Source organism: Neltuma alba, unplaced genomic scaffold, assembly GCF_004799145.2.
Source record: "Neltuma alba isolate B1F8T4 unplaced genomic scaffold, ASM479914v2 tig00013175_pilon, whole genome shotgun sequence".
Lineage (NCBI taxonomy): Eukaryota > Viridiplantae > Streptophyta > Magnoliopsida > Fabales > Fabaceae > Neltuma > Neltuma alba.
Genome location: NW_021637485.1, coordinates 49,084 through 63,715, shown reverse-complemented (window position 1 = coordinate 63,715; position 14,632 = coordinate 49,084). Strand labels below are relative to the sequence as shown.

Genomic DNA, 14,632 nt, shown 5'->3' with positions numbered 1-14,632 from the left:
AGTGGGGTCCGCCATCCATATCTGGAGGAGCCTCCCAATCTTTTTCTCCTTTGTTTAGGCCCCACGCTTTGAGGTTACCAAACCTTAGTCTTTAACGTCCATTGTCGGATGGTTTTTAGCTTGTAATTCAAAATCAAATCGTGCTCATTCTAGAAAGAGATTCTTTGTGATGCACGTTTGAAGCTAGAGAATAAATATCATATTATACGTTACAGAGGCTTTGATTAAGTACAAGAAGGAGGAGATTGTCGTTGAAGACTCCAAGTTGTAGAAGGTAATGTAAAAGGTTGAACAACCAGTGGTTGAAGCATCAAGGAGGCAAAATTACGAGGATGTTTGGTTTGGTAATTTGAAAGTGAAATGAACTCCATTTATTCAGGCCAAAAAAAAAAGAAGAAATGATCCCCATTTAGGTTCTCGCTCTATAAGAAAAAGGGGACAGGAAAAAAAACAAGCCAAAAACCTAAAACTGCAAGTTTAAACGTCCCAACGAAAACAATGTTCAAGTAAGATGGGTGTCCGTCCGTGTGCGGATTTATTTTGAATTTTTGATCAAGCGATGTGATGAATTATTATCATTATTTTGGTTGAGTCGAGAATGTTGACTATTGCTAGGAGTATCTAATCTTTTTATACTGTAAACTTTTCAAAGGGTTAGCTATAAAATCCTCCCCATATACAGCATCAAACCCCAGACTAGATGCTTAAAAAATTATTATTATTATTGGTGTTGTTGATCAAATAGCAATAATGGAAAACAATGTTCAAGTTAGAAGCGTGCCCTCAAATTTTTATTTTACTTGTTTTCTCTTTTTCTTAATTCCCCTTTTGCCAAGTATTTTAGGGGGAATGACAATTACTTTCATGGTTTTGTCCGCAACTCAAAAAAAAAGAAAAGAGAGGCTTTGTGACCACGCTTAAAAACCTTTTATAGAAGTCACAAATTATCAAATTCAACGAGTGAACTCATTATAATCAATATATTTAAATAAATTGAATGCCTACGTAATAAATTCAAACTGCAAAAGCAAACTACTCGGACGGAATTGCAAAAGACAAGGTCAATGGAGATCCCAACAAAATGATACAACCACCTAAACCCCCCCCCCCTCCCCATTACCCCTTGAATACGCTTAGCCTGGGCTTAGAAACTTTACCAACGTTCCTCGGAATAATGGAATTCCGTAGTTCGCCTGAAAACAGAGCCCCTGGGACATGGATACAACATATTTAACAGCAATAGCCCAGGTTTCCATCTCCGTGGCATTTTTCACTCACCATGTTACGCATACAATTACGAAGTGGCCTCCTATGATCAAAACGCCACAAAGATTTCAGTGCCTATGCGAATGCTTTCGGCTGACATAAGCAATCTCTTTCTTATCTCTGTAACTTCTTTGAAACCTCTGTAAAACAAAGGAAATGCCTCCCACAGCCGCCATAGCATAAATTGCTCCGTAAGGGACCAGCGCCAGACCGGAAAGATAGGACACGTATCCAGCTGCTGCATAGATAAAATATAGTCTCACTTTGCGGATGGGTACTCCGGTCAAGGATAAGAAGAAGGAATTGAACTCCGGCTTCGAGTTGCCAGCGCCATGGAGGATGATGCCAATGCAAAGAACAGAATCCAACAGCCTAGGGAAGCTCCAACCCAATCCTAGCCTCTGACACAATCAAATGCACATCATGAGGGTTAGACACCCCGAGTTAATTTAAAATTAAAGCGAGACAAGGAAACATATATAGAAATGTATACCTGCAACCAAGCTGCAAGAGATGGAGCAAACATTGTTGCAGCAACAAAATGCAATATCAACAAGCCATGGCGATGATGAAATAGATCTAACTGTGTGTCCCCAAAACTTTTTGATGAGTCTGGACTGTTGGCGCAGTCATCTCCTGAATGGAGTGTCCGATTAAAACTAGCATCGAATTTGAACTTAACTTGCTCAGGTCTATTGTAGTCTTCACTTTGACAATCATAACTTTCATTTTGCGCAGGGCTGCGGCATGAAGCTGTCAGGAAACTATTACAAAAATACAGTAAATTTAGGGATCACAAAGTCATATACATAGGCTAGATGAAGTTATAAGTATTGTCCATCACTAAAAAGGTGGGGTGAACATTTTTATGTTTGTTCATTACCATACAATGAAAAACCTGGTTTCCACTATATCTAAAACATTATCTACGGATGCTCTCTATTAAATGAAGTACAATCAGACTAAACAGAAAAGGATAATATTCTACATACCATTTCAAATTCCTAAACATCTTACAGACTTGATTCAACACAGGGTTACTGAGTAAAGTTTGAAAGATCAAGAGAATAAAACTCCAAAAGAAACCCTTTGCTTTCAATTAAACTGGGATACCTGCATAGAGCACTGTGACAGCAGACAGCATGAGAGAACAGAAGAATAACTAGACCCAAGGCTGGATGAACCAAGCATGCCAATATAATTGCAGCAAGTGTTGTAACAAGCACTGGATTGGCTCTCAGAACCCTAACCAACTGTTCAATGAGGTTATCAGAAAAAGATGCAATGATCAACATGCTGAAGTAGAGTGAAAAATAAAACAAAGGGCGGGGCATGAAGAGTGTCATAAGAAAAAACTAATAGCAAAAGCGCTTAGCCTCTTCTTTCCATAAGAGTGACAAACTGAAAACAACATTCAGAAATTATCTACTCTAATGCTGATAAGAAATCCAACCCCTTATGGGACATATTTCAGCTATCAATTACATGTATCATACTTTACCTTGAAAGAAGAGATGATGGATGAAAGATTAGTAAACCACTCAAGAAATATAAACCAAGCAGTTCGTTCCCACATTTGCCACCTGCATAATATTTACCCATGCCATTTATAATCAAAAGTGAAGCAAAATGTTCAGCAAGCTTAATTGTTATGCATATGATACAAGAATAAGTCTAGATATTCACAGGAAAAATATTCCAAAGAGATGGATGGCCATAAATTTAAGGCCAATATTCACGATATTAGAAGAAAAATTATGAGCAAAATCTATAGAGCAAAAGTACATGCACGAACTGCTTTGAACCAGAGAACAACCACCCACTCAGTACTCAAATGTGTGTAGCATCTGACACGAGTATATTCAAGCAAAATGACACAACTACAAATCTCTATTAAAGCAGCCTACTTTCAATTCCGAGATAGCATACAAGGAATTTCATCAGTTAAATGTGAAAATTAAGTATAAAAATATTTGTTAGGGAAAAACGTGCAAGACAATTACTTTCGTAGGAGTTATGAAACCTATTCTTGGACCTTTGCTTAACAATATCCTATGGGATAAGAGCTTCATTAAAACTGATTTAGAACATAACATCTTTTTCAAGTAAAAACACTCAACCTATGATCATGATCCATATAGATTTCATAAGAATTTACAAAAGACTCGAATTTGCATGCTGCGGAATTTCATTCCTTCATTAGTTATAACTTTTTCCATTGATATTTCAATACATTGCCATGATTGCATTTCCATAACCTTAGCTAATTTAAGCATTTTATTTAATACTCCTCCGGTCCTTAATATAAGACCTATTTAACTAATTTGATTAGATTAAAAAAGTTAGTTAAGTTAGTTAATTATAAGAACTATGACATGTTTTTCCTAAAATACCATAATCATTTTTCTTAATATCCTCCCTTCCTCATTCATTTGATTATAGTTAAGTTAGTATCCATAAGAGTAATTTAGGAAAAATTGATAAATATGAGAAATAGGTCTTATATTTAAAACCAAAATTAACTTAATAATTAGGTCTTATACTAAGGACCGGAGAAGTACTTAATAATACTACAGGATAAGAAATAAGGATCTTCAATAGTAAAGGAAAAGAAAATAAACTATTTTCACCCAGAGAAATAGGGTCTGAAGTACATTATCTAACTCCTAAACTTCATCGACTACAATATAATCTATTTAACATTTACTTTTGGTTCACTAGTAAGTTTGTTCTAATCACTTAACTTCGCTGATTTGCTAAAGAAACTTTGAAGGGAGGGAAGACAAGAGTGCATCATCTGGAGATGGTTTAAGCATGTTGAATAAGGAGATGCAAATGCTCAGGCGTAGAACTGTGAAAGTTCAGGTAATAAAATTTGGGAGCAACAAATTTGACGAGTCTCCCCAAACTTTACAATTCCAAGGTATATGGTGAGCATAAATGATTAGGAATAGTGAAACAAGCCATGTTCACTAATTTGAAACAGAAACCAAAAGCCATTCACAATAATGACGACATCACATAAACCAATGACACTTGAGGACGGAACAATCAGCATATACTAACCTTGTCTTGATGAATATGTGCGAAACAGCACCCACGAAGAATAGCAAGTGAGACACCAAAATCAGAATAGCTATGAGCCCATTTGCGAAAACATAACAAATCAGAGAGATGCTGATGAAGCTAGCAAAGGGAGGAATTGGCTGAGACATCACTAACGAAAGGAACAAGGAAATGAAAATGGGTAGGATGGCTTGGAAGAAAAAATGTGACAGCACTGTCAAATTGGATTCCACAGCTGTGAGCATTGAAGGTATCCGCAGATCAAGATCCCATGCATATGCCTGCCGCATTAGGGCAAAGAAAATGATGGCAATGGAGAAACCAACTATCTGCATCAACATCATTTCTCATAAGCATGATTATTCATATTTCCATTACGAAACTAGGTAAACACATCCAGTTTGCACGGGATGTAAGTTCTAAAGATAGCATGTAATTAAATTTTTTTTTTTAAACCAAAAAAAAGTGCAGCACATAGTTTAAGAAAATTAGTAGAACAAGAATTTGTCCGTGCAATTCATGGCTTAGACAAAAATTTGATGCAAAAAATAATGAACAAAAATTAAATGAAACAAAAGCCAAACATACATCGACATGTATCAAATTCTTCGTGTTATCAAAAATCAACTAAACAGCCTTAGAGGGGTCTTAACTTTGTTCAATCTTTCAAAGAGCAAAGTTATTTTTTAAGATATCAACTGAGTCTATATCCCACAGCAATCTTAAAGAGCATCTAAAACTAAGAGTAAATTTTCCTTCAGCCTCTCTTCAAATTTATGTTTGTATAGATATTGACTATTCAAATTAATTAGCACCAGAATATGAAAAGGAAGAGAGATATTATGATAGAACGAAATAAGCAAAATCAAGTATGTCGGCAGTGGTACCACACTGATGAAAAGAACAATGTACTATAGTCAATATTAAAAAATCAAAATCACTAAAGTCGAGAGCTTAGATTCACAAACAAACAAAGAAATGCCAATAGAATGAGAAAATATGAGAAAATATGTTCAGAGCAACATCAATGTTGGAAGTCTGAATTGATAAATACATCAACAACAGGCATGCAGAAAGCTGACCTCTGGATTATACAATAGGATAAACCTGCTAGCAGCAGCACTGATGGAAATGGCAATACTACTTTTATAAGAACAATGCGGATCAACCTTCAGAACAGTGGAAGGAAAAAGCATAAGGAATGTTTATCATAATTGCTGCTGAAATATTAATAACAGAATTTGGTAGTTTGTTGTCCCCTCATGAATTATGAAACATGACCAGTAACTTCTTCCTCCCCTCCCCCCCCATAACGGGAAGTTAAAAAATCATCCCATCACTTCATGTATTAGGAAATTTTACCAGCAAAAGAACAACGGTTCTCTCAGAGTGCCTCGTTGAACCCCAATGTGCTGGTGAGGAATCAACCATAATTGTCTCAGTGTTCAAATTTGGATACATATGAAGACCACCAGTGTCATCATAAGCGAGTGCAACAGGTGGAAAACAACGGAGTTTGCAGAGCCCTGAAACAGCCAGCTAGAGTCATCTCAGCTGATCGTAAAATAAATATGGCAGCAAAACCACATGAGAGCAACACTCAATCACAATAGCGTTAAATGCAAATGAAATAATTAAAAAAAAAAAGAAGAATCCCACTTCTCAAAGTCAACGATGGATTATAACTTTTGGTTACATCATGTAAACCTAGGAGATGCCAATAAAGGGAGACTAAGATCAATGCCCATTCCAATTTCTAACTTCTCTTATTCCTTTCCTCCTTTATTTCTCCCCTCTTCGACAGTATGTTGGCAGTGCATCACAATTGATTCTCTTCACTACCGTGGGAGGACCTTGGAGCATCATATATTATTAACACCCTCCCCAGTAATTGAGAATAAGATGAGATGAGAACTTAAGATTAAAAGATCATGCACAACGCTCAAAGCAGGAAGATTTTGATTAGAAGCCAGGCACAGCATGTATTTTGAATTACTTCGGTAGCTCAATTGCTGAAGGAAATTATGCTAAGGCCCAGGTCAAAGATAAGGAAAACATGCCGAGGCCTAGGTAAGATCAATGCCAAAAGTGAATATATCAAAGATTGTGCAGCATGCTTTATACAAATAAGCAGATCAAGAATGGGAAGCAAAACACCAAACAATTGGCCTAGCTGTTTTGGTGGAGTAGATTCCTTACTACTACTTTCAAGGTCCCCAGCTTCCTCTTCTGGAAGCCCAGAGTTATCTATTCCACAGGTGGCAGTTTTCAAATACAGAGTAACAGGAAGAAGACCCAAGCTGGTCGAAAATGACAACCGAACAGCAAGAGGATGAGCTTCCTCCAACACCATCTCCTGCAAAATATGTGCACATTGTCAGCTCTGATGCTATTGAAATTAATCTTGTCCACTTTCAATAATTTAAAATTACGTTTTTGACTGAACTCTAACCTGGTAATAAAGCAAGACTGTGATTATTCATTAAATTCTCATTTAGTTTTTCAGCTTTATTCATTTTGGGTTGAACACCTTAGAATGATTTAGTAAGCCCTTGATGAAATCGTTTCCTGAGCTAAGCTGCATGTGATAAAGAACTAGAGGCTTAATCTAGACTTAGCACAGTTGAGTTAATATCCCTCCAACTTGATTGTTGGAACAGTTGCTTATATAACAAAACTGAGCCTTGCGATTATAAAAACTCAGAAATACACTAATACTAGTATGTGTATTTTTTAAAAAAAAAAAACAGTAAACAAAATTGCTTAAAGTATAGAAGTCAGCCAATGAATCATGAAATAACAACCTTTTGAGAATAGGTAGATTGAAGCATCAACCATGGAGATATCTCTAGCTTCCCTTCTTCTGGATTAAAGAACTGCCCAACAGCCATAGATGCTGCAGGTGGTGGTCTGCCTGAAATGGTCTGATCAATCATTGTCAAGACACATGTACATATTTGAGACTCACACTCTACAACACAAACCACACAAGAAATAGTCCAATTTTGAAATTATAAGCATACCGGACGAGGTGCAACTGATATTGTAAGGAATCTAAAGCTACGCATATCTTCAGGCCCCAACCAAAACACAGAAGATGGTGGAGGTTGCTCAGTCTGACTGCCAGGTTCCATCTGCACAGTAAATTTGAAATTATAACTAACTACATTAAATAAATTAAATTGCTACTTCAGCTTGTCTCTGAATGCAAGACATTGTGATCCATCAAACTAAGTACTATACAGTTTATCCAAATAAGAAGAAATTCCCATCTAGGAAAAAGCATAACATACCTGTCGTGGTGGTGGACCTGAGGGAATGCGCATCATCTTTGATGTGACTTCAACAACCCTTCCACTGAGAGGCAAAGTTGAAGAAGATTTATCCTTTTCTGGCCACAGATGAAGTCTAATCCCAGAACAAGGCTCCAGGTTGGTCACAAACACAAAATGACTTCTTCCATTTGACCCCTACACAAAAGGGAACAAATGTGTTACAGCATTTTTATTTCTAACACTTATTGCATAACTGTTTATTAACAATACAAGAGTCATGTTGACCATAACTAAATTTCATATCTACCATACACAAAATCTGACAAATCATCTCAAACTCACAAAATTATAAAAGCTAGAGTGACCACAAAACATCTTAAAAGTTTAAACAGTTTCATTCACACAACATACAATAAACTAAAATGATCAGAAAGTTGGAGGCCTGATCAGCAATTCTTTTGTTCATCAATTTCAGAGAACAGAAAAAAATGTATGAAAGCAGGCTTCTTTCAGGAGATTTACTAGCCTTAGAATTATTACTAAGATTAAAAGTGCCTGAAATTGTAAGGAAAGCAAAAGGACCGGTAGAAAGAATCACAGCAACTTGATGCATTTTGCTATTCCACATGATTTTAGATAATATCAGGCAAAACATATTGTTCTACAAAATTTTAGATATTAGGGGGGGGGGAGAAGAGAAAAATACCAATTTTTGTATGTCCAACCACCGCCTTCGACCATCCATTGCTAAGACAGTCACCACATTTGTCTGAATGTATAGGTCTCTTTCAAGGCTATCATCACTCCATTGAATATTGGGAGGACATGTAGCTGAATGCACTTGAGATCCTGCAACAAGAAGATACCTAGAACATAAAATTTGCACCGAGGAAGTAGCTTATAAGTCAAATGAAGGATCTGCGTCAAAGATTAAGATTGATGAAATTTGAAAGAACTTAATAGAAATCAGCCATGCAGTGAGAATACAATATATCTTGGAAGGAATCTAATATTAGAAAACATGCATACATACTTCACAATTCCCTGAATAACTAAGAAAATATGGTGAACATTTGCAAGAAGTATATTCCAACCTACACTTTACATCTGAAAAGGCGTGGAGTAATGTCAAGCTAAGTTCTTATCACTGATTATACGACTCCAGAAACCTCATATATCAACTATTCAGCTGAGGTAGCCATCACAACCCAAAAAGGAAAATGAAAAAGATCCCAAATTAGAAAGTTAAGTTTCAGTAGAGTTACAGGCAGAATAATACCAGTGGAATCTTTTGTACTGTGGGCAGGAGTACTTATTGAATGTTTAGAAGGCAACTGCATCATCCTGTTGAAATTATGTGAGATTCCACTACGTAACATTCTTGAAAAAACTGCAAGTCTCTTTTCAGTATCTGGAAAAGGGTGGCCTGTTTTGGAGTCTATTAAACTAAGAAGAGTGTGTGATACCTAGAGAAGAATAAGATAATCAGGACAAGCTCTATGAATATTTTGAGTCTTTGCTTTTGCATAAGAGAAAACCACTTACTTGGATAACAACTTGATTGCACCATAAAATAGCCTGGTGCTCCATGGACAACCACACATTTCTCATAGATGTACTACTGACCATGAATCCATGAGTTGGGGGCACAATATTATCAAGTGATGTTAATTTAGACCGCACCTGTACGGAGGAAAAAAACATGAAAGCACACTAAATCAAGGTTTATATCAAGCAGTTACGTAAACATTGAAAATATGAATAAAAGGCACTCAAATAACATGGAAATGGTTCAACTCTACTTCCTGTAGATTGTACAATAGTCAGTCTGAGCTTCCATAGTGTGATCCCGAAAGAGTAATTTCCGACACAAAACCAAGCTTAGGTAGAGTACGTATACCTCCACAAAATTGAAGTGCAACGATCTCTTTAAATTATATGAGATCCCGTTTTCAAAGTCAAAGGTCTCACATTAACTCAAGAAACAAGGTCCAGTTGAGATTTCCTCTCAACCACGACCACAAAGTACTGATTATGCAGATCAAGTCAACTGTCAAGTTGAACTAGGGTGAAATGAAACGTGTGATAATCTTGTGTAAATGCAGACACATAAGGCATCCTTCTCTATTAAACATCACAGTAAATACTGGCATTCATGAAGAATAAAACATGATCTATACCTGGTAATCATTATATGCACCAGAGATAGATACAACAATAACATGAGAGAGCACAGGATCAGATACATAACGCCCTGTGTTAGTAGTATGAACTTTATATCCCTCTCTCCATTCCTGATTTACACGTTGAAAGTAATAACCCAAGGAAGGCTGCAATGCCAAAGGAGGTGATCTGAATAAAACAGATACATTCCATCATTTAAGTATCATATACAACAAGAATAACTGAAATTATAACAGTGATGAAATTTACTGATGTGGTGTTGAGAGGGTAAGAATAGTTTCAACTGCTGATTTCCTAAGACGAGGGTGGATAACTGCAGCTCTAGCAACAAAACCTCCCATGGAGTGACCAACTAATATCACACTTTTTGGTAAACTCCCAGGAGCTGTGGCACCTCTTGTTCGAGCATCATAAGGCAGTTTATATTGATCCAATATCTGCAAGTAAGGAATAAAATACCAGCCAAAGAATAGTAAAGTTAAATAGCCACACAAGTCCAGAGGTAGAACTAGCTGAGGAAAAATTGACAGTAAAGTACAAGCCTATAAAGTCTAATCTGATCAGCTTCAAAACAGAAGAATGCTGTTTGAAGGATCAAAACAGCCTGGGCATGTATTCCTTGAAACGGATAAGTTGCCTAGAAATTATATGAATGAATTAAGTTTAGAGGCACAGGATAGGTCATAAGGTACAGTTGCATAATCAGGATTTAACCGCACTCCAAAAGGATCATAGTTCCTTTAATTTCAATAAAAATGGCATTCAGTTATGAGTACGCCAATGTTCTTGGGGGGGGGGGGTTATGGGAACAGTCTCAACAATCTAATCAAATGGAAAAGAAAAGGCTCAGTTCCGGAGGGGAAGGCATCTACAAACTGCAGATCAAATAATCTACAAGCTATTCCCAAGATGATGAAAACATGCTCGAAACATAATAAACCATCATCTATAGACTGCAAATCAAAACATCTGCAGCCTCAGCATATTTATCTGCCATTTATCAGCTTCCCTTGGGATGTAATATAAAAATGATAAGTGATACCTTGTGAATGGCATATACAACATATTCAGCGTGTTCTTCAAGGATTCCACCATCCATCGCAGAATGTTCACCTTCAAGGTCCACAGCAAACCAGTCTAGCCTGCTAGTATACTGATTAGGCAAGTGAAATTCAGAGAAATTCATATGTGCTCCTCCTTCCTCAGAGCTTAGGGAAGCTTCTTGGTAAAATGAATGCTCAAGGGGACCACTCTGATATGCCCTGTCAGATTCTGCTGCCAAAGATCGTACCTGTTATGTGGACAAAAGCAGGAGAAGATGTTGATGAGCATAAATCTGAACAGCAACATTGCCCCTAGAGTATTAAGAACAAAAGTAAAATGTTTGCATGGATATGAACAACTAAAGAAACAACTGAATCCCACCCTCACCCCCAACTTTTTTGCCTCTTCCCCTTGTTAGCAAATGTTTCGTTCTTTAAGAATGAATTGAGTATCAACTAACTTGAGGCAACCTTCAGGATTGAACAGTTGGATAGCAGTGCAGATTTTATTCTGCATGTTATCATATTACCACATAATCAAATCAAGGTAGTAAATCTCTTTCGAATTTATCCAACATACTCCCAAAGTTTAAAAACTTCTGCCCCTCAAATTTATAAATGCATCTTTAGATCACTAGATGTAAGCAAATTAGCCAATAATTTCCTGCTTTTTGGCTAAGTATTAGTATAATACAGCCATGAACACCAAGTGCTGCTGTTTCTCCTTGACATGTAGGAATGTTCTACCAACAACTGAATCAATAACTGCCAAACGAACTTCAACTACACTCAAACAAGAAGAAAGAGGACCTTGCCTGTTTGTAGCTACCACCATTGCCTGGGATAAAAAGCACCGGAACACCGCTGAGCTTCTTGAGATGCTCCTTAAAATCTATCTTTTTCCAACCCTCGTGATATAAGTATAATCCATATTTCACTGGCGCAATGCTTTCAGATGAAGAGATAGGAATGTATGTAGGATACATGTACGTCATGATACATCCATTTGAAATGGGTTTTACGACACCATATAAAGCCACAAGAGAAATCCCTATCACGAGGATGATAAGAAGTGCGACTCTAATTTTTGCTTTGAAACCAGGCATTGTTGAATTATACTTCTGCTTCAAGGACTTCAGCACACAATCCTCCACGTATACCAAGATTTTCCCCCTCCACGAACCAACCGTAGCAAACTTATTTTAAGTTCAACTGCAGCAAACTCTGAAAGAGAGGACAGATGCAACAAAAAACAGAAGTCTTATAAAAGGAAGCTTCATTGAAATGCCGGTTAAAACAAGCTGCCGGTTTCGCGAACACGTAATGAAAGTTCATAAACAAAGACAAACACATTGGAAACATCTATTTCTAAAACTACAACAGCGCTTAAGATTTTAGTTTAATTATTCTTCCAACTTAGGATCCAAATCTCGCACACGTACTGATTCGATCGAACAAGTTAGGAGAGCGGATCAAAAGTAATTTACAGAGAATGCAAAGCCATAAACACTAAACTGGCTTTCGGTCAACTGAAACACTAAACTGAAAGCAAAAAATTCAGCGTGCGGATCTGAAACACGTCGCAGGTCTCAGTCAGGCACCGGCGCCATCGACACTGAAGACAGGCTAGAAGCTGAATAGAGAGAGAGCAAAAAATGCCAGAGCTTACCAAGAGGAAAGCGGCGGGAGGAGTAAGATGATAAGGAGAAGAGAAGAAGCATGAACTACGGGGCGGGGGGGGGGGGAGATGAATGAAGCTAAACTTTACTCTTTTTGGTGTACAAGGATGTTAAACTTTTTGTTGATGCTCTAAACTCTCTCAGGGGTGGGAGTCTGAAGCCGAAAGGACCATGCCTCATCGTACGACAGACCGAAGAACGGAGCCTTAACTTCCATTCTATACGAAGTCAGCGCATGGAAATCGATTTGAGAAAAATAGGTGTTTGGGTTTACTTAAAATGTTTTTAAAAAATATTTTTTTATAAATCGAGATAAATTCCTGCATATATTTATTTCGTACAGTGTGGAATCACTTTCAAAATCATAGTTTGGTTTTTATCCAAACACCTTCTAATTCATGTGACATTAAGGTGGTTAAAAAATTTCCCAGTTGAATATATAATTAAACTCTCTTCTGTTGAATTCATACAGAAATCAGCGAGCTCGATTTGGGATAATAAAATACAGATCTGACTGAGCTTGTTATAATAATTTAATCATGATTTATGTGAAAAGAGTTTTGTAAACAACTAGTTTTGGGAACCCCAAACAACCGTAAACTTACCATTTGTTTCGTGTTTAAATTCACTTTTGACAGCTTGGAGGACTCATAATTGGCTGGCGGGACACTGGGGCGGTAGATCCTGTAATTAATAATAGTTCCCGATTAGGGGGTACTGAAAACAAATTAAGTGAACGTTTAGCCGCCGTTAGAGTGTAACGGGAGAAGGGGGTGAGGCCGGCAGGCGAAAGTGAGATGATGCAATAAATGATCCCCAAATTAATATAGATGATCAGATGTGTTTATTTTTTTTGAGTAAAAACGAAGAAATTCAATTAATGTAAAGTCAGTACAAAGCAGGGAAAGTAACGAACATTTACAAAAGAAGTCTGAAGGTAGTATAGCTCTGTACAGTATGGTTAACTGTTGCTCTAATGTGAGTCAAAATCCTTTCTATAGTATAGGATTCGTTCAGATGTGTTTATTTTGGAAGCAACCAAATAAAAGGGCGGTTGAATGGAAATATTAACCACCGTCGCTGGGTCACGTAAGGGCGTCCCTCGCGACCGTCTCATTCCGCTTGTTGATTGTCATTACAAAAAATAATATTATTAAGAACTGTCTTTTTTGCATTTTAAATGGGCAGTAACTTTTAGAAAAATTCATATCCGTCCGATAAATCAGAACCTTTTGATAAGGTCGTGATCCGTAGCTTTAATAATGTTTTGTCTTAGAAGACAAATCTAAAGACATGTCTTATTACATAAACCTAAAGTTTGATTTATACTTTGCAATAGCATAGTTGATGCTCCTGCTTTCAAGTGCAACTTGTGTGGTGGCATCACAAACAAAGCATGAGATAATATTTAAGAACGCTGTGTTTTATTGTGACTTTGTGATTATACTGGTAGTTCTTTTTTTTTTTGTTCAAACATAAAATATAAAATTCCAATCATATATGAATAGCTAGCACCACCTCTAGTTTTTAATATGGAAGTCAATTGACTAATTTCGAAAGATAAAAGAAACTAAAAAAATTACTTGATTATAGCATATATATTACATAAATATTTCCGAAATATTTAGGTATATCATGAGATTATATATGAATTTACAAATAAGACAAATTAATTCAAAAAATAATAAATATAAATAATTAAAGTAATTTTTAATCTCTAAAAATTAATCAACGAAATTTTATATTAAAAAACAGATATAAAATCAATTATCAAAGTATGCATATAGTAACATAGTAATAGAGACCTATCTATTATGACTTTAATATTAAAAAAAATTAATTTTTTTGCCAACGATACCAAAACAAAATTAATTGCTCAGAATGAGATTAGGTATTATAAGTGATTACCCAACGATAATCCACACATCCATTGAATTTGTAGAATCTATTCCAAAAATCTCTCGCTTGAATAAGTGTCTGGCTTGAATACCAATAATAATTAAGTAGTTTATACGGCGCGTCAATTAGATTATCATTAAATTAGAGAGAAAGAGATGATAATGTATGCTCCCTTACTATTTGGGGTGGGAATTGCACGAAAATATTTCCGCGATTATTT

At 36.4% G+C, this 14,632-nt stretch overlaps 1 protein-coding gene across 4 annotated transcripts; it reads right to left on the bottom strand.

Annotated features, from left to right (window-relative positions):
* Window positions 1–947: 947 nt before the first annotated feature.
* Window positions 948–12,687, bottom strand: LOC114735049 (uncharacterized). 4 transcript variants are annotated; one of them, XM_028922698.1, is made up of 19 exons: window positions 12,504–12,687; window positions 11,650–12,058; window positions 10,834–11,082; window positions 10,041–10,228; window positions 9,788–9,959; window positions 9,153–9,290; window positions 8,887–9,073; window positions 8,314–8,456; window positions 7,626–7,802; window positions 7,356–7,466; window positions 7,137–7,256; window positions 6,532–6,688; window positions 5,695–5,858; window positions 5,415–5,501; window positions 4,333–4,661; window positions 2,768–2,849; window positions 2,380–2,519; window positions 1,760–2,006; window positions 948–1,667 (listed from the first exon to the last, which is right to left on the bottom strand). In XM_028922698.1, the coding sequence occupies exons 2-19, from the start codon at window positions 11,938–11,940 to the stop codon at window positions 1,335–1,337; spliced, it is 3,315 nt and encodes a 1,104-aa protein (XP_028778531.1). In that variant the 5' UTR covers window positions 11,941–12,058; window positions 12,504–12,687; the 3' UTR covers window positions 948–1,334. The 4 variants fall into 4 exon arrangements, with proteins under 4 accessions (XP_028778531.1, XP_028778529.1, XP_028778530.1 ...); XM_028922696.1 differs by having other exon boundaries at window positions 1,760–2,030; window positions 12,504–12,685; XM_028922697.1 differs by having other exon boundaries at window positions 1,760–2,030; window positions 8,905–9,073; window positions 12,504–12,685.
* Between the last annotated feature and the right edge of the window lie 1,945 nt (window positions 12,688–14,632).